The sequence below is a fragment of the Cinclus cinclus genome, chromosome 1 (assembly GCF_963662255.1).
Source record: "Cinclus cinclus chromosome 1, bCinCin1.1, whole genome shotgun sequence".
In the NCBI taxonomy this organism is placed as follows: Eukaryota; Metazoa; Chordata; class Aves; order Passeriformes; family Cinclidae; genus Cinclus; species Cinclus cinclus.
The window spans coordinates 19,941,266-19,962,105 of NC_085046.1; the positions used below are offsets into that span (position 1 = coordinate 19,941,266).

At 39.9% G+C, this 20,840-nt stretch overlaps 1 protein-coding gene across 2 annotated transcripts in view; it reads left to right on the forward strand.

Moving 5' to 3' along the window:
• Positions 1 to 925: 925 nt before the first annotated feature.
• Positions 926 to 20,840, forward strand: part of ST8SIA6 (ST8 alpha-N-acetyl-neuraminide alpha-2,8-sialyltransferase 6) — a 33,319-nt gene continuing 13,404 nt past the window's right edge. Inside the window, exons 1-4 of one of the 2 annotated variants that reach the window (XM_062494523.1) lie at positions 926 to 1,020; positions 1,257 to 1,373; positions 10,125 to 10,223; positions 15,673 to 15,759. In XM_062494523.1, the coding sequence (XP_062350507.1) occupies positions 926 to 1,020; positions 1,257 to 1,373; positions 10,125 to 10,223; positions 15,673 to 15,759 (398 nt within the window). The remainder of the gene's footprint in view (positions 1,021 to 1,256; positions 1,374 to 10,124; positions 10,224 to 15,672; positions 15,760 to 20,840) is intronic. The other variant, XM_062494531.1, reaches the window with a different exon arrangement.

The following is a 20,840-nucleotide window of genomic DNA, read 5'->3' on the forward strand; positions in this document are numbered from 1 at the left end:
AGGACATGGATGGGGCATCCACGGCTTCTCTGGGCAATCTGTTCTAGTGTCTCACCACACTCACAGTAAAGAACATCTTGCTAATATTCCACCTAAACCTGCCTTCTTCCAGTTTAAAGCCATCCTACTTGTCCTACCACTACATGCCCTTGTTAAAAAGTCCCTCTCCAGCTTTCTTGTAGGCCTCCTTCAGATACCAGAAGGCTGTAATGAGGCTCTCCAGGCTGAACCACCCCAACTCTTTCAGCCTGTCTCCACAGCAGAAGTGTTCCATCCCTCAGATCATGTTCATGGCCCTTCTCTGAACACGTCCACGTTTCTTATGTTGGGGGGGGGGGGGGGGGCCCAGAGCTGCACACAGTATTCCACGTGCGATCAATTTATAACATACCTTTTACAAGACAAAACACAGGACACGCTATTATTCTTTAATTCAGATAAAGAGCTACTGAAGCATCAGCTGCTTCGCTAACACCAGCCACAGGGCAGGGCTGCCCGCCCTCGCCGGGCCAGCCCCGCACGCTGCTCCCGCCGCCGTCCCGCACGGCGCCCCTCTCCCCTATTAAACTTTCGGCAGCTTCGACTCGCTCGCTCCGCCGCCCTCCACATCGGGAAGCGCCCCGGGACGGTCCCCGAGCTGCCGCTGGCCCAGGCCGCCGGGGTGCCGCCCTCAGGCCGGCCGAGCCCGACCGCCCCTCTCCAGCACCGCCGGGCCGGGCCGGGCCGGGCCGGGCCCGCGCGGCGCCGCGGCGGGAGGGGGTCGATGGAGGGGGTCGATGGCGGCGGCGGCGGCGGCGCAGGGCTGCGGGCGAGGGGCGGAGCGCAGAGACCCTGTGGCTGCCATGGCCGCCTCCCCCTCCCCGCAGCCTCCCTTAAATACTATGGGGCGGCCGTAGCTGCGACGGGCGCCGCTGCCGAGCGCACCATGCGGGCTGTCATCGCCTTGGCCGCGGCGCTGGGCAGCCTGCTGCTGGGCGGCTGCCTCCTGCGCCTGGGCGGCCAGCAGCCCCTCCGCGCCAGGTAGGGCGGCCGGGCGGCCTCGCCCGCGGTCCGGATCCTGCTGGGGAGGGCGGGAGGAGCGGGACGAGCCCCGCGGGGCGCGGCGGAGCCTGGCGCGGTGCCCCCGGCTCCTTTTGGGCTCGGCGCGGGTGCTGGCGGCTCCGAGCGGGTCGTGGGCAGGAGAGCGGCGCCGCTCGCGTCGGGTGATGTTTAATCACTGCTCCTGACAACTTTTGTTTCCCCGTCTCGCTTACCAGGGGCTGGGAGGAGGAGGCAGGAGTAGCGGCTGTCACGCCGAAAGTGGTGCGAGCCCTCAGGTCCCCCCTGACGCCCCTTCCTCAGACCGAGAACAGGTACGGGCTGGCCGCCCCCAGGTGGGTCCGTGGGGTCGGCTCTACAAAAGCAGAAATTCGCTTTCGCTCCGGTTCGTTCTTTTGTTTTGGCAGCTTGATCAGAGAGAGCGACAGACGTTATTAGAGCAAATGTCACTTTGTTTTAACTATAATGAGTTATTTGCTCATGGGTCCTCTTATTGACGGCTGTCACTCTGCCCTTGGCTTTGAGCTCAGTAAAACATTGCATAGAGCAGTTTCGTTAGCCAAGGTGCCTGCTGAATGGCGTGTTCCAGGTATCTTTTATTTTTTCTAGGAAGGTGGTGCTGGAGCCGGATAATTTCTGCTACTGTTTTTGTAACTTGTATTTAATTACAAATACAGATTTATCATTTACCATCCATAATATGAAGGCAAGACATATTAAGCCTGTTTTATTTTGGGTCGGCATCGTACTTTGTGGGAGCCCACCCACTTGATCCTGTGTCCTGACCTTTTAGATCAGTGTTGATCTTTGCTTTACAGCCTGTTATTTTATACTGTAAAGTTTAATATGAAGATACTTCATAAAAATCAACTGTGAAACACTTTGTGCCTTACATTTAGGCTTCAATACTGATGATTATTGTTTTCATGCTTTTGAGTCCCCACACGCTGTAGAAAAACTGAGTGCAGAAGATGGTGGTGTAATCCACACATGAGATAAATACTATGTAAGAAGTAGTTTTGAAATATTTTTGCTTTCCTCTTTTACTTTATATTGCCTTGATAACTCTGCCGTTACCATGACTATTATATGTTAATATATATTATGGTCAAAAACACATAATAAAAATTAGAAAAAACTCAAGAATTGCGTCTTTCACAGAAACTGTGCTGTCCTGGTGGTGGTGAAGACAGTGGTGACAGTGCAGTTAACCTTACTGAGGCCATCATCTCACCCAATCTGGCTGTATTTGACAGCCTGTGCTTTCCTTTAGTGAATGCAAGTGATGTTAGTTGTAATAATGATTGCAGTGTACCCTAACAGTGCATTTCTTACGTGTTTCTAATGAGAGACCCTTGTGCTCCATCCCTCAAAATTTAGTACTTGCACAAGCTGTACGTTTATAGCATCTTTCAAAATTAGAGTGAAAGAAATGGAACAGAATTCTGCAAATGTTCCTACCTGGTGTTATGAGCTTCTAGCCTGCTTCTCTTTCCTATTTTCATTTTTTCCCTATCTGCATTTTTTCCCTTCTTAACCCATCTTTGTATTGGTTATGCAGTATGTACTGTTCTGTTTGCTTTTTTTTTTTTTTTTTTTCGTAGCCATTACTCCATTCTTCTCATCACTCTGTTTTGGGTTATGTCTGTGTTTTCCCCCTGGCCTGTCTCCTCACGTTCTTCCCTGATAGTTTCTGAGCTGCATCTCCTTTCACTTAGCTCTGGGTGCTATACCATGGAGTTGAATTGACTAGAAATGCTCGCAGAGAGCACTTCAGAGAACAGTCTAGCTATTTTCCATCTGCTGTTAGTACACTCACCAATGGAGCAAAGAAAGTAGAAACAACACATACCAAAGAGGTCTGAAAGTCCATGTTTTTAACCTTTGTAACAGGGAAAGTGAGATGGAGATTTTAAATACGTATTTTTTCCCTTAATCTGCTTGGAGGATTTTGGTACCAATTTGGAGCTAGTTTTGGTCAGCCTGAAATTGTATTTCTTCATGACTAAGTGACTGCAGAAGTGTGTCAAGTAAATAATTCATCAAAGAAAGTTTCAATTTACTTAAGCTCCTCTAACCATAGTGTCTTTGGAGAGATGTCTTGCCAGCTGAATCCAAGAGTGGATGTGCTTTCTCACCTGAGTGACTATGCTCAGTAAGCTGGCCTAACAGGAGTTTGTGGTGCATGTTTGGCTTATGAGGAAGGAGAGAGAGCTGCTGGACTGGACTGACCAGGAGCTGTTACTTCATCCAGAGAGCAGCAAGACTGGGCAGGGAGCCATGCTGGAGGGGTTTGATCCAGGCAGCAGCTGGACTGGGCCTGGCTAAGGGCCATGCTGGAGAGGTTTGATCCAGAGAGCATCTGGCCTTATTCAGGAGGTTCAGACCAATCCCTCAGTGATGGAGATGGATGGTCTGGTCAATAGGAATTAGTTTCCAGTGTGCAGTGGGGAAGTTTGGTTCTCCTAAATAACCCTGATCATTTGAATGGTGTTGCTATGTTATTGGCAGCAATGTCTTTTCCTGCATAAGAGTAGGAAGATGTACATGGGTGTTTCCAGGAAAGGAAAAAGGAAAAAAAACAACCTAGGCAGTATCCTTGACCTCCAAGTATAAGTAATCTAGACAATCTTCACAGTCACAAGCTAATCTTTTTTTCTTTTCATTATTTGTTTTGCTGTTGGAGGCATATTTGTAACCAGACATCTCCCAAAGAATCTCTAAGGCCCTGTTATTCTGTTCCCTTGCAGTATTGAACGCTAATCTGTTCTTTCACTTTGAGTAATTCTTTTTAAAGGATGAAATTGAAGGATGAAAGGATGAAAAGGAAGAGGATTGGATCAGACTCTCTTAGATATTTAGGGAGCTATTATGTGCAACAGTGTTTAAATACATGATGATCAGGCACCTTTTTCTGGAGAAATTCTCTGGAGATCAGTGTCTTAGTAAATAACCTTGATGATGTGGTTTGTCTCTTACAGGACACTGCTTACCCCTTTTCCTTGTTAACTGTTAGCTAACTGGAGCAATTTGACTGCCTCTACAGTGCAGCTTGCATGTTTAGTCTCGGGCTTATTCCACAGCCTACTGTGCCTCTTAGTAGGGTTTCTTACTGAAAAGAAGGGCCCCTTAGTAAGATAGCCACTTAGGCCAAGTTAGTAAGATATGTCTAGCAGTCCCCAAATTTATTCATTGAACCAGTATAATTTATACTGCAATGCTGTTTTCTCTGGCAAATTCTCCTATCTGTGCCTCATACTCTCCTCTCAATTTTTAAGCTGTAATAGCAAGTACAATTTATATTTTCTTATGCCAACAGTACAATCAAAAACAGAAATCTTGCACTTTTCCCACCTTTAGACCCTTGGTCTTCCCTCTCTCCTTTCTTCTCTTCCTAGCTGTGTTTGTGCAGGCATGTTTGTTTCTTTAGTGGTTGCATTAATAGTACAACAGAAGGCTCAGTACTGCTAGTGCTTATCAGGGAAAAATGAAAATAGTAAGAGAAGGTAGGTAGTATTTTCTTTGTTATGAGGCCCAGGGTTAGGTTAAATTTAGGCAGAAATTCTAGCTCCTATTATACTACCAGGAATATGTAGCAGACAAATAATGCCAGCCCTGCAAGGGAAGTGAAAATAGCACTATTTATGTATGCTTTACATAAAAGTAACAAGGCAGCAGTACCCTGAAGAACTGACCACCATTACTCTGTTACTCGATGTTGCCAGTTTTAAGGCATTCACTTGCTGTTTCCCTAGCTTGTATTCTGTCTTTGCAGGTCCAAGGCAAGCACAGTGTAAAGACCACTGGGGTAATTGAACAGTGGGAGGAGGTGATTGAGGAGCTACGAGTAAACAAGTTAGTATTAATACAGTGTTCCATAGTGTTAATTTCTTCAATTCCTCTCTCAGCAGCAGATCTGTATGCAGGCCTAGGAAATAAACAGCTACACTTAATTAACAATGCTACAGAGACCTGTACATTCTGTCTCCTGTCAAAATATTGCTTTCAGGCAGTCAGAAGGGGAAGAAGAGACAGGCTAAGAGCACAATTATGGAGTAGCCTAGTATATTGCACAAATAGTTTGCTATGGTTTAGATTAGTCAGCAGTGAGGGTCCACTTCACTAATTTTACTACTCTCTTAATATTTGACCCCTTCATTCCCAAGCGATGTGTGCAGACATGTTTTAGGAGCACATTTTGAACACATGCCTCATGTATTAGTTCTGTCTAAATGAATAGGTGTTCAGTTGAAAGCTGCTGTCAGGATACATTTATGTTCTGACAGTGGTGAAAGGTTTCCCAGACTCTGCTTACTTGGTCCAAGTGAAACTGCTCTGTCATTCTATCGTGTGCCCTTGTAACATCATTTTAATGTAAGCACCTTATTCTTTTCACTTCACCTACCATGAGGTTCTGGATGTTGCTTGTCATGTTACCTGTCATGCAGTTTATGGATTTTATAAATAAAAAGTATCTGATGTTATACATGACCCTGATGAATGCACTGCAGGGTCTTTCAAATAATTTAAAGATGCACTTTGTGTTAAAGACTGGATTTAGCATTCCTTAGAAAAGCAATAACTCTATAGGAACTTGAACAAAGATAGTAGGATCTGTCCCTTTAACTGTTACTGTGATTAATGTTCCAAGACCAATTCTTACTCCTGTGGTTTGATGAAGCCATTTTTATAGTCCATTTCACCAAGAATTTAAAATGTGTATTGGCTTATTAGTCAAGGTGTTATGAACTTTTAAAATATCACTATCTTCTTACAATCTGATTAATTTGAAAGAGTTTCAAAGACAGTGCTTAAGAGCAAACTTCCTAGGGAAGTATGGACTGTGGGTTTTTTAATAGCATTCAACTAATAGATGATGAGATTCAAATATAAATTAGTCCCTTCAAGGAAGAGATTAAGACAGAAGATATTAATAATCTGTATAATGCTATTCAGTGCCATTTTGGTAGAATGATGAAAATGTGCAATTTTGCATAGAGAAGTTATCCTTTTTAGCTGGAGATACTCAGCTGGAACACTGAGCTCTTGACAAACAAGGACAAAAAGATACAGAAAAGAGCAACAACTGGCTCTACTGGGTGTGGAGTGAATAGTCAATGAGTAGGATTTTCCCTTACTTTCAGTGTAGACTTACTAGGGAGTGAAATTTTTGTTGCTTTCACTGCTGTCAGACAGTTCAGTTCTGAGAAATTTTGAATATCTCATCCCACATTCTTTGTTTCCCCCTGATTTTGAGGGATTTCTAGAGGAGTGGACTTTCAGTCTTCACATTACAGCCCAACTCACAGTACCAATTTTCCTTTTTCCATCTGCCTTTTTTTTTCCCCTACCATTCTTCCATCTTATGCCCATCCCATTTTCCTACTCTGATAACTGGTGTTCAGCTTTGTTTTTAAAGGGTGTCCCTTTGCTTTTCCTGCCTGTACCTTGTACCTTTCTGCTCCCCTAGAATGCTGTGTTACTTGACACACCTCTCTGTCTTGTTTTAAACAATTTTACAGTTTGAGGATCTGTTGTCTCTCTGAGAGCAAGATCTAGAATAAAAACGTGCTGATAAGTATGGCACATGGTCTTAATCTACTGTGGATTTATTAAAGTACAGATGGTGTACTTCCTGAGTTCCTAGAATTACCATAGGAAGTGTGTTTTCCTCAAGCTGTTCATATATGATTAAAAAAAACCCTGTTTTTCAGATTTGGTCCAATGAGATTGGCTTTGAGAACATCTAAGTCCTAAGAAAAATACAACTGAAATTTCCCTGTATCATCAGTTTTATGAGTTCAAGCCAACGGAATATTTCTACTTCAAGTTCTCATTTAGCTTAAATTGTTAATGAAATTAGTTGAATATAGCCTGATATCTATCTGCGTTGTTAGGCACATTATTGATTTCATTGCAGAAGTTGTAGTCTTGCCCTAAGGAGTGAACAAAGTGTCATCCACTAGGTCAGGTAAATTCATTTAGTGGTAAATGTTGCCTTGCACAATTTTCTAAAATGAGCAGAAATTTAATCTGAATCTAATGTCTGCACAACTTTGCCATGAATAATGCAGTAGAAGTCTGGACTGCCTCTTGCACACAGTTTTTTTTATCTAAATGAAAAAAAATTTTCACTCATGTGAAGCAGAGGCCACTCTGACAGTGAAACAGAAATTCAGAAATTTAGCTTTTAATGGAGTGAGTAATTATTTTGCATCTCTTGAAAATAAATTGTTTTAATTTTGTACCTTTTGCATCACATAAAGAGCATTATGTGTAAAAAGCCACTGAAGAAGCATTTTGGTGATCTCTCATGTAGCTGTAAAAGTGATTGTGAGACTTTAATGACAAAATAGAATAGGGATTTATTTTGTTCTTTTTTCTGACTTCCTCTTTTTTTAGTTTTTCGAGTCTTAATGAGTGCATAAAAACCAATTATGTATTAAAAAATGAGGCAACTTGCTTGCATTGATCTTATGAATTTAAAAGGACTAGAAGTCTTGGAATAAAACTGGTATTTGAGAGAATATTTATTCATTGCCCCAGACATCTCAGGACATAAATTAATAGGAAGCTGTAAGGACTAGTACTGGTTGTCTGCACGGAGTTGTGAAGGAATGTTGGTGCTCTGCCGCTGCCTGCTAACGCACCTCATGGGGAGCTGATCAAACCTAACTGCCTGCTCTGACTTGGTCATCCTGGCAGCCTTCATGTTAGACAGGGTCTCTTCTGGCCAGCTGTGGCTGAGAGGGCTGGGGCCACTTCTCAAATCAGCATGCAACATCTTAAGTTTTAGTTATAATAAAAGGCTTATTTGCAGCAGAAACATGCGCTTGGCTTATATCAATAGGTTGGGGTTTGTTTTTATTTTATTTTCTTTAAGATGCAATTTCGGCAGCTAAACTTTTTCCTGTAGCCATTTCTCTTATTTCAAGCTGCAGAATAATCACTTGAGGTTATCACAGAGTTAAAGAAGCAATTGAGGAGAAGCATGATGTAGTGCTAACTAAATTTGCTTGAGAACTGGAAAGGGCCTACCTGGTTGTTCTACACAGACAGAACCATTCAGACTAAGCTGGAATAAACCTGTGTACATAAATTCTGTAGACAGAATATTTGCTAGCACTTGCTATGTAAGATCTGCAGAGTTCTTAGCTCTGAACTGTGTGCTCTGACAGTCTTCTGCTATTTGTATTTTACTCCTTGAGAAAAAATGAGATAAAGAACTGTATGCAAAAGCAGCCAAGGAGCTCTCAGTAGGTAGTGCCAGCTGTTACTGCATGTTAAAGTCACTGCAGAACTGAAAGGATAGAGGTTCATGTTGTGTTGTCTTACTGTTGTCCTCAACAAGGGGCGTACAGATTGGATACTTCCTCAGGGACATTGAGTGTATACTGTGAATAATTTCTTGGTGGTGGGAAGAAAGGAAGAGGTCTGTTCTCTTTCCTCTGCAGCCTACATCCTGTGAGAGTTGCTATTAGGGGTGACTGAGTTTCTAGAAAATTCATGGGGAATGGAAAGGAAAAGAAAGGAGTTTTTCCTTCCCTGCCAACTATGACCGTGAGAGTCAGTTCAGTAGCAAAATAAACAAGCATTTATTCTTCTTTCTTCTTCAGTTAGTCTTCTCATTTGAAGTCTTAAAAAGAGAAGGCTCAGGAGGGACCTTATTGATACCTGAAGGGAGACTGCAAAGAGGATGGAGCCAAGTTCTTAGTGGTGGTCAGTGATAGAACAGAGGCAGTGGGCACCAAAGGTTCCCTCTGGCCATCAGGCATCACTTTTTCACTGTAAGGGTGACTGAGCACTGGCACCGGCTGCTCTGGTAGGTTGTAGATTCTCTGTGCTTGGAGATACTCAAAAGCATCTGGATACAATCCTTGCTCGCCCTCTCTGTGTGTCCCTCCCTGAGCAGGGAGTTTGGACTGGATGACCTCTAGTGATGCCTTCCAGACTCAGCCGCTCTGCGGTTCTGTGGCTTGAAATGGCATCTTTCAGGAGCAAGGTCCATGTTGGAGCAGGTGAAGGCAGCGGAGTTTGGTCCTTGTCAGTAAAAGCAGTGGTGGTTCAGAAGCACAGTGCATTGTGTGCAAAGCAGGAAGGCCCTTTTGTGTGTGAGTGCCTCTGTACAGAGATGCTTCAGTTGTTCTCTAAGAAAAACACAGTGTCTGTCTTCTGTGTTTCTACTTCTGGTTTGGACAAATAGGCTGCAATGTACAAGGGCTCTGGAAGTAGTGAATCAGTGGAAAGAAGCAAAAAGGAGGGGGAGGTGGCAGGGAGGAACATGGTGAGAGGCAGGGAAAATAATGCCAGAGGAAAAATCTTTCTGATAAATGGCAATCCACAGAGTGGAAGGCTGATGTTAGAAGAGGGTGATTGTATGAGATTGTACCTAGATACAGGATGAACTGAGGTGAATGGAATAAGACCTTGGTATCTCAGTCATTTACTAATTTACATCTCACTCTTCTACAAGGTCTGCCCAGAGCAAGAGGACCACACAGGAGTTTGGTGAAAATAAGACAGGAATTAAAGATCACTATCTGGCACTTGCCTTAGTTCCTTTTACAAATATTTGTTCTTTCTGTGCAAATAAAGAATAAACAAGGCAGAAATTATTATGCTTGAGTCAGTGAGTTCAGGTCACAGTATAAAGACCCACTTCACCTGTGGAGTTTCCTGTACTTATTATATTCACTCTGAATATGCATTTCATCAACAATTGTAGGAAATCACATTTGTGAAATATGTTACTAGTGAATATTTTAAATATCTTCAAAACTTAATGTTTAAGAGGCTTCCCATTTAATTTCTTTTTAAATTATACAGTGTAAAGTGGAAAATGTAATTTAGACTATGAAATAGGGATATTTTAAAGAATAAAATATTTTATAGTCTCTAGGAGCAAACCCTCTTTTAGTAATAGGAGCTTCCCAATAGAAGCCCATAAGATTTGTTTGGTAATGTTTTCAGCTAAATCAACAGTTATTAATCTTATTGTCATAGCAAAGCAAATGTGACAATATTGGTAGAATGTATTCTCTCTTTAAGAGTTTATTGCTTTTTCTCCTCCTGCTCCCTTTCAACAGAACAACTCTTAATAAAAATGGAATTTACCAGTTCGAACAGGCTTCAAAATGTAAGGCAATTCAGGACAACATTTTGTCATCTTCTATCAAGAAGAAAAGGTAAGTGTTTGCTGTTCTTTCTGCTTTGTTTGTTTTAGATAGAAGGGTAAAAGATTGTCCTATTTTTACATAATTCTTGGTTTATTAACTTGGAGCTATGCAACAGAAAACTGTATTTGTTTAACCAATGTTTGCTACATTTTTTCTTTTGTAAGATAAGATTTATTCGAGGTGGGGTTGTAGCTTTTTATTTTCACAATACAAGATTTCTCCTTGTCATTTAGCAACATTACATTCAAAAAATACACAAAAATATTATATACATACACAAAAATATAGAGTGGAAGTGTGGGATATAATTTTATTTTTGAGTATCTTTTCCCTGGCTGGTGAACACTCCTCCTTGTTATGAGCAACATCAGTTAATAATTCTGCTCAGCTTTGTTGAATAGAATAAGTTTGGAAATGTACTAGAAGACTTGCTGGTAAGTCACATGATTGCATTATGATAATGAGTCCACAGGAAACTATCAGTCCAATTTCAGACACATTGTAAAACAACCACCCCAAATTAATTTTGGGTTTCAGCTTGGTGCTCTGTATTTTTCTGGCATGGAGAAAAATCCAACTTTGTTATCAGTTCTGCTCAAATTCCTTGTCACATTCCAAAGTGAAAAGGAGAAAAGAAGCCATTGTTTTTCACATGTAACATCTTTTCCTATGTGGATGCACCAGTAAATAAAAGACTGTAAGTAAGAAAGGCTTCCCATTAGGACTGAATTGCTGTTTAAAATGGATGATGCCATGCTGTCTTTAAAATCAGGAGTTTCCCTCCCCACTCCCTTTCCTTTGGGAAGAGAAATGGAATGAGAAACGAAAGGTGAGCTAAAAATAATTGTATGCCTTTCCTTATTGAAAGTACTAGAAGTACTAGTACATTTTTATTTTCCTTAATGTTAAAACAACATTAAATGATGATTTGAAAACTTATTCAATCTTTTCCACCCCTCCTCACTTTTTATTGCATTTGAAGATTTTCATCTAAGTCATCGTATTTCCAGCATTTTGTCTTTGCTCTTATTATTACTTCTTTATTTATTTCTTCTTTTTTCCTTCTTTACAATCTCTTCTTCCATCAATATTCCATCTCTTTCAGCATCACTATTATTTAAGTTTTCGTTTTTTTGAAAGGTGATAGACCACTATGTTACTGATGCACTGATAGTGTGAGAGCTGAAACATAGATTGACAGAGGTCAAAGAATGCAGTTGACTGAAAACTTGAGTGATTAACACCAAGGGAAGGAAAAACAGTTACTGTATTGCTTTCAAAATCCACTTAAAGCAATATAAATATTGTTCTTTATCCCACTTCAAAGTTTTACAGTTTTTGGAGATGAGCTCTTCATATTGAGAACATTTTGGAGCTGAGATTATAGGAGAAACTTTACAAAGTACAAGACCTTTATTCTGTGGTTAAAGAGAAAGGGGCTCTACCATTTAATAAGGCAGAAGATTAATTGGGCAGGTAGGAAGAGAAACAGATGCTTGGAAAAAAGGAGCAAGGGATTGCTTTTTGTCATTAATATTGCAGCTATTGTCTTTCACTGAGAAGAGCTGAAGGGGTTTTGCTGCTTTTTCACGATGTGACCCGTTGGTGTGGTATATAAATGCTTTATATTGCAGTTCTAGACTTGTGGGGACATTCTGGACACTTCTGCCTCTTAAGCTGAAAGAAAGAGGAAAAAAAATACTAATTTAAAGCTTATCAAATGATTTGATGATAAGAAATGCTATGTAAGTGGGAAGTTATTATAGCAAGTATGTGTCGGTGGTGGCAAAGAGCCAGAAATGCTGAGTTTTGCTGGCATTTTTCCATTTTTATTCTAGAGCAAGCCCTGTGTACTATCTCCTGAGGGCATATAAAACTGATATTTTTTGGTAGTATTAAAGTGTCCAGAGGCGAAACAGAGTCTCCCCTTATTTTGCATTTTATGCCATAGTTTTTATTTGTTTCTTTCTTGAATGTAAACTTCCAAGCAGAAATGCCAGTTTTTCACTCCTGCTGCTCAGTCTTCCTTCCAATTCAAATATCTTTTTTCGAGGTTGGTATTTAGTTTTAGCAAATAACCAGTGAGACTGCATCTGTCTGTTCTGTCATTTTACCTGTTGTCTCCACACTATCTCAACACTTTTGTCACTGTTGTTGTCCTTTAGATATCTGCCAAAAATTAGAAGATACTAATACTTTATCAATGCTTTGAATGTGCCTATAAATTCCACCTTAGCCACTGCAGTTAATATAGAAAGTCACTGCTTACCTGACAAATACTCTAGACAGAAAAAAAAAAAAAAGCCTTCCAGGTATTATTTGTCAGTCAGGCTCATATTGTATAAGTGAGTTTCCTAGGACAGCAAATTATTATGACAGTTGTGGTGCAGGTGGCAGACAAAAACAGGACAAAACAAAACATGTTTGATTCATTCACTCTTCTCAGCATTGTAATTATTATGTTGTCCAAGTATTTTTATAGCTCAGTTTACCTGAGCTGTTTTTATCTTTATAATAAAACCCTTTTAGCATCAGTGAATATGTGCTGTAGGCTTCTGGATGCCAGTGGAAATATATGTAATGTGCCAGCTCTTTAAAATGGAACAGTGGAGAAGATGACTGTCCGGGTTAGAGCAGAGTCATGAAATGATTCCCTGATAACCTGAACTGATTCCTTTGGAGAAATGAATCCCCAAGCCTCCTGCAAAGCAGAAAATGCTAAAATTTGCTCTCTGAGAGTAAAACAAAATTTTCTGCACTGTAAACCCAGCTGCAGCAAATCCCAGAGCTTCATGCTGAGTCTTTAAAAGATTATTTCTAGGAATAGTGTCTGTATTGGAGTTCATTTCATATAAGCCTTTTATTGGTGTGAGCAGATGCCTTGCAGAGCTGCCACAATTGGGAGCTCCTGTCCCCCAGGACAGCGTGCTGGGATGTCTGTGCTGCCTGTGGCACAGTGCCAGCTGGTAAAGACAAGTTCTGACAGTCCAGAGTGTCTTTGTAAATCACAAGAGGAGCTAAACTGGATGCATAGGGTGAGCAGAGGTGGTGTCCTGACTTGTAAAGACCTGGAAATGATTCTTTTCTGTGTGAACTGGTGAGCTTGGATACCTCTAAGCAAGAGCAATTCTATCCAGTAGAGACATCTGTGGAAAGGATGCAGTGGTTTTGCTTTGTAATTGGTGTTTTGAATTTAAGTGCATTTTCTGTTACAAGTAAAAGGCCCTTACAGTTTTTGACAGGGAGTGCCAATGTCTCCTATGAGGTCTCAGAACTAGCATTGTGGATGATGCTTTCATTCTTCTCCCTACCAAATATTTCCCTGTAACTTGCTAATAACTTCTCAGTACATGCAATTTCTTTCTGAATGCATGGTAATTTTTCATTTAATTCTGACTCTGATCTTCATCTTATTAACGTCTTTAGGTTAGAATTTGTTTTTCTGTATTTTTTTCTCTTGGATAATGATAGACTAAATAATTCTTCATGGTCTGTTATCCTGTTAATTTCTGGATTTTTTTTTTAACAAGTCCAAGCATCTAAGAGTGATTTCTTGTTTAGATTAAGGAATGAGACCAGATGAGTTATTCAGCATCAGAATAGGCTATTTCAGTCTTGTGCTTTTATCTCATCTTCACCCCACAAACACTCCCTGCCCTGTACTGCTACTGACACTAGTCTGACCCTATGGTGACTCAATTTAGGTATCAGCTTCAGCAGGAAGGTTGTTCCAGGTTTCTCTGCCTGCAGTTCCAAGGTTGATAACGTACCCCCACAGGCAACTGCCAAAATAGGAGGGCCTTGATCCCTGTTTGTCCATTTACATCCTTGTTTGCTTATGTTGACTGTGGTTTTAGATGGACTCTTTCTTATCTGGCTTAACACAATAAGGAAGAGGAAAAAGTTTATGCATATCCTTTTCCTTCTGGATTACTTTTTCCCCTGGTAATAGAAATGAAAGAATTTGACAAGTGCAAAATCTGGCAAAAGAAAAACAGAGAAGGAGCCAGGTAGGCTCCCATAGTGACACAAGGGAGTTGGACTGGAAGGAGGAAGAATGTACTGCATCATGTCAGATCAGCTACAGCTGCAATGAAACTATTTTTTTTTCTTTTCCTGCTTCTGACAATTGAGTTCTCTTGAGTTGTGAAGGGCTCAGTAGAATAAGTTTAGTCATAATCTTCTGGTTCCATTGACAATTTGCCAAGTGTGGAGGATGAAAACTGTGCCTAGTCACAGGTGCAAACTTGAGCCAGAGACCAGTTTTCATGCAGCATTCCTCTTAAAATTATAATTTATTTTTCCATGTGGAAATTGGAGATGATTTTACTCAGGGTAGGATAAATGAGTTACCTTTAGAAATTGCAGTACTTTCATGAAGCAAACAATCTGTTTATTTTGAATGTGGAGCAGAGAGAAGGAAGCTTTCAATTACCTAATTGACCTCTGCTGCTACAACCACCAGAATGTTTTTATATATTGCTTTTTATCAATTTTCATGCTCCACTTAGAAACAAGTGATGTTTCTTGCCATCCCAACTCCTGTAAAACTGTTCAAAATAGACACTTCCAAGTGACATCTTGAATAAACTCATGATTGTTTGGGTCAACACTAAGCTATTTTTGTTAAAGTAATACAAGTTAGACCTTGTATGAAGACTTGAGTCCCATAGAATTTTAGTCATAGCATCCATTCCATCTCTTCTTCCTATTACCCCAGTTATTATAAGTCACTTACTGTTTTTAAAAGTCCTGTATTAAGATCCTGGCACAAATGGGAGAAGTAGTAACATTGAACATGAAAGCAAAAATGTCTTCATTCTTTTGACTTGCATGTTACAAAGTATTTCACTTATGAACAAATTTAGATCTCTTGACTGGGCTTGTATATGTAGCAATATAACCAAAGTTATGGATCATTTTAAATAGTAGATTGTTTTATTTTAGAGACAGTTCAAAGGAAAACTTATATCTGTAAATATTGGTCTGTTGTCTTTAGATGATTGAGCTTTGGGAAACTCTATAAAATAAATGTAAGAAAAGGTATAGTAGTGTTATGTTTCATCTTGGCCTGCAAGAGCTTTTAAGGTTTAAACCACCAAGTACATGAGAATTATTTATATTATTTTGGAATTTTGCACTTGAGATGATTTCTAATAACTGCAAAATATTTTTGGTCAGTTATGTAAGTTTGAAGCAAGTGTACTTTTGAAAGTTTATGAAGTTCATTAGGATACCGGTACTAAGAAGAGATGTTTAATAGGTCATGCTAGTTAAATGAGGATAGTGCTGCTACAAATTACAAAAATAAAATAGGTCATGGAGTTCTAAAAGCAATCTATTATATATGCGCCATGCACATTATTATTAATAAATGCATAATTTGAATGTTTTTAGAGAGTGTTTCTAAATATACATACATATATATTCTAGTGTTTGATGTTGTTTCCTTTTTTAGGTACTCAGAAGATTATTATCTTCACATAGTCACAAAACTGCAGAACTGCACCTGGGTAAAGAAACCAGAAGAATCTACAAAATTCAGGTAATTTTCATTGTCTCATTTAGAAAATTTGTTTGCCCTATATCTTTTCTAACAAGCCATAGATTTAAATATTCCCTTTTAAACAGATAATTTTTTATGCTTGTAGCTGTTTCTAAGAATTTTTTTATGCTGGGGCTCTTCTTGTTTGTTGGAATTTAACTGTGTAAAGTGAGCAGAATAAAAGAACTGCATAACTAATTTCATCTGTCTTCACTATATTGAGTAGTAAACTGAAGTATAATGAATTAAAATATTTCTGGCATACATCCAACTGTGTTAAATAAGTACTGGTAATGTTATTTTGTCCATCTGAACTGACACACTGATAAAAGGCTGTAATGAAGCAGTGTGTACCTTACCCCAGGACCATTGCCTGTATTACAGAAGTGTCCAAGGCACTCATTAGGTTTGTCACTACATGTCATGGCCCCTAAGCATGACAGCATATGATTCCTTCTGTCCTTGTTTGGGATGGGACAGAAGGACATGCTCAGTAGGGATGGTGAGCTATGAAAAGCCTAAACTCTCGTTTTGAAATCATGCTGGTTTTAAAGAGCAGCTTCACTGTGACATCCCTGTTGCCTCCAGGGAAAAAAGCTGTCTTGAGTTAAATTTTTACATGGATCAGATTTAAAGATTCTGTCGTGATTGTTAAAAATAAATAAATTGACCTAAATTCCAACTCTTTGGAGTTAACTAGCATTGAGAGCTTAACATCCACATGCTGTGCATCATCCCTTTGGAAGAAGTAGTTTTGGGGTGGGGGGAGACAGGGTAAAAGGTCTTGTGCAACATAAATTGCTGTGTTTGCTATGTATCACAGCTGACTAATGGTGTTTCCCAAAGCTGAGGCAGGAGTATACACAGAATTAAAGAGACTTTGCATTGACTCAGGCAGGCCTTAGCTGTGCACAGAGCTATCAAGCATGAAAAGGAGCTGTAAAGTATCCCGTTCCATTTCAGAACAGACAAGTGTTTTGCACAGAATTGACAGATGAAGCTGCTGTCACCTGCTCCTCACCCTGCTACATCTGAGCTTTTTGTTTTCCAATCTAGTTTTTGTTTTAAACTTACCTTCCTTCCAAATGGACCAGCCACCAGGTACCAGATATTTGTTTCTACTTGTACTGTACTGGGTGTTTGAATCAGTGGAACAGTAGCTGCTCCTTGGTCCAGCCTGACTTCTTCATTTATTGCTTATACAATCTCCCCTCCACCAAGCCAGCTTCTATATCTTCTAGGTCTATGGCAGTGAAGCATCCAAAACATCATATAAGACTGGACTTTATCTACAGGATGCTTACTGTTCGTTATGCTGTCTTTGGCTTCCAGCAAGGAGTGTGGGTCATAAGTAGTCAAGGTGGGTTATGCAACCAATGATCAAACTGGAAAAACTCAGAAGAAAAAACTGTGGGAATCACTTAGCCAGCAAAAAATTGTGGACTGCATGTACATTGAGGTGATCTTACTAGCTTAAGTACCAAGCAGAAAACCATCTTGTAAAATCCCTGGTTCATCACAGGCTGGACAAACTTGTTACTGAATCAACATTCAAGGGCTGTGCTCTTATGGTTTCCTTGGTTTTTAACATCCAAACTAGCTGGAGTATTAGCTACTACATATGTACACAACCCATGCTGCAATTCTGATGACAGTACTATGTATTCTGTTCCTGAAATTTGATCTGATTTGATGTAATCAGAGGTTTGCATTGATATGACTAAGGACTGCTACTTTGGTGTAGGGCATTGAGAATTATTATTTTACAAAAGATAGGTGCTTTTGCATAAGTCTTGTCTTTCTATTTTTCATTTTCAGTTTTCTCTATTGCTTTTTGGAAATGCGATATTAAAATTTTATTGTCCTTAATCCATGACCATACTGGAGATTTTCAAGGCTCTTAGCAGTAGATCAGTAGAGTCTTTAAAAAAAAATATTTAAAAAAGAAAACCATATTTTGGTTAAATCTGCATGCTTACAGCACTTCCAGACTTATTTATCAGACTTAAGCTGCAACTATCTTTGGAAGGGCACTTTAGCTGAGAAATGATGCATTAATGGGGCTAAGGGGGAGAAAAAGTTTCTGGAGTTGTAGTGAAATAAATGAATTAATAATCCCTAGGCAGTAGATCTCTTATTTTTTCTGACTTAGCCTAGTATCAGTAATAGCTGTGTAATACAAATATTATACAGTCTGAAAATCTCATTAAGTAGGTAGATAAACACACCCATTTCCAGAAGAGGAAATTAATCTCTCAGGAGCTGTGCAACAGAAATTGGGTACTACAGGCAGCCACCTTCAGCAGGAGAAGCTTGAAGCAGCCCGTGTCGCATTATTCACCTGCCAGTGCCACCAGGAGTCTGCCTGCTGACAAGACTGCAGAGAAGCTGCTTGACTTCGTTTCCTGTTTGTCCATCTGTTAAATGGAGTGAACGCTTAGATGCTTCCCAGACGTGGTGTCAATTTTATGACATCTCTCTATTATCCTGAAGTTCTGAAGAACTGGCATGCATATTTATAAGGGATTTAATGTCTTACGCTTCAGGGCATAAACTAACCTCTAATTAATAAGGTTCAAGAGCAGCTTCTCCTGGATAGTTAATTTTTCAGAGAAGATTTCCTGTGTTTTCCTTTGCAGCTTTTGCTGTTGGCTTCTGTCATGTTGCTAGTGGAGTGAAGGAATATGTGATTTAAGCCAGAAACTCCTATGTTCCTAGAAGTCAGTACTGTGTGCCAAGGAGAACATCCGTTCTCATCTTGAGCCACTCTCCCAGCAGATCCAGGCCAAATAAAAGAATATAAATTAGAAGAGCAGTTCAGGAAAGAAATACTTGCCTTTTTATTTGGCAAAAGGGTTACAGCTGACAGCCATGTCTGGCACAAACTACAATGTTTTTGCCAATTCACTGTTGGAGAGCAGAATACAGGACGCCAGGCTGATCCCCTACTACCTGGCTCAGCTTTATCCTGCAGCTGTGCAAAATGTGTCCATTTGTTGTTAGAGAGCTGCCCTTTCCCAGATGTCTTCCTCTAAAGCTGCTCTGCTGTCCAGGGCCACATGTTCTCAGCTAGGCTGCTATCTGGCAATGCTCACTGGTTCTTGATGGCTGCATGATGTTTACATATGCATTTCTCAAAATCAGGAAGAACCAGGAAACAAGTACAAGCCATGATCTCTAATACCTCCCATATGCACAGTCACTCTTCTGTGGTTGACTTTTGTCCAGATTCTGTCAGGGAACCAATCTCCTGGCATTTCACTTATTTTTGTGTCTGTAATGGTGACATCAGCATAGCCAGGTATAGGCTGCCCTCAGAGGAGCAAGTGTAAGCATTTGGTTCATTGCTCTTGAAATCTAGTTAAGATTTATTGTGCCACACAGTAGTATTTGTCAGCCATTGTTAAGAGTGGTGTAAGTAGTATCCTGCTAACAGTGATTTTGGGAGTCTTCCCCAATATTTGCTCCTAGGGACATATAGAAAACTATATTTTTATTCAGTTCATTATTTTCCTTTATAAAATTTGTCTTCTTCTGACATTTTTAAAATTTATTTTGTTCTTTACGGCTCTTCAGTTATCTAGCATCTCCACATTATGCCTTGGTTTCTAAGCCCAACTGAATTCTTCCTCTCTTTCCAGAATTACATCTGTTTTAGATAGAACAAGTCCTTGGATTTCTTGTCTGTAAGAGAGAAACTTGGAAAAGTGGAGGAAATAATCTCGCAGCTGCCTAGAAGGGTTATCCTAAAAGCTCTAGGGAGAAAAGGCTGTGCTGCATAGCTTCTTCTGCGAAGGATCTTCTAGCTACAGTCAGCAGAGTCTCAAGTTCCCTAGGTAACCTGAATATTAATTATTATATTAGTATTCTTCAAAGGTTTTCCACTTTAAAGAAATATTTCATTAGTGCAAGAAATTACAGAGCCCAATTAAGTGCAAGCTGTAATTGTTTTCTTATGCCTCCACATCTCTGCTTTAGACTTTTAAGCTTGATTTACTCTCATTTGGGCTATACATGAATGGTATCAATCTGCAGGTTTTCAAAATAGTTGTGACTCCAGTTCTTGCAGAAAACTACAAAATGCTTAAAACGCGTCTCAAAATGAGGGGAGAAAGGCTGAGCAGATGCTGTGTTTCAGAAAGCCTCTGAGCATTGTATTTCTGGCTATCTGACTGAGCTTGAAGCCTGTCAAAGCAATGCAACAGCACTTCAGGAGTGGTATCACACTTGAACAGTGAGCTGTGGGTACTGGACCCTCTCCCCATGAAAAGACATTCTAGGCAAGCCTTATTTGCATCTCATACTGAAGGGAGAAGGCTATTCCTAGGTGTAAAACACCATTTTAAAATTCCTGATATTACTTACACTGCAGTCTAGCTGGCAGAATGCTGCCCTCAAACAAAATATCTTTTTTTTTTCTTTTTTAGAGGGACATTATTACTTTAAAAAAAGAGCATAGACTCTTAAAAATAAGAGTTAGAAGATAACCATTTTCCTAGTCCTGTTATTTTCCCTCTTCCTTTTTATTCCACTTGACCTCTGTTACTTTTTTCCTGCTTTAATATCTCTTCTCAAAAGTGTGTGCTAAACATTCTTGCAGATTATAGAATACCACTTCTTGAAGAGATTAGTTTTGTTGCAGGCTACCCTCTAACCCATATAACACTATTGCTTGTCACATCTGTGTACTGCAATGAACCCCAGCTGAAACACAAATAAAACACACTGCAAGGTCAATTTATGCTTATGTAAGTTCACACCACCACATAATCAATAGCTTTTCTAACACTAAACAGATCAATATTTCTGCTGTAATCTCTGATATCCTCCAGTTTGCAAGACAGTACCCAGAACTCAGACTGTAGAGTAATTAAGAGTACATTTGCTGCACAGATTTAATAGATGATCTATAAAATAATGAGTATATATTCAAAGACATATTTTATTTCAGGAAAGAAAAAGATGGGTGGAGAGATAGTAATTAATGACAATTTGAAGAAATGCTTGAATCTTTTAATTGGCCTACAGACTATTATGTACTTTTCTAAAGAATGGAGGATTTCTATAAGGAGAATCTAATT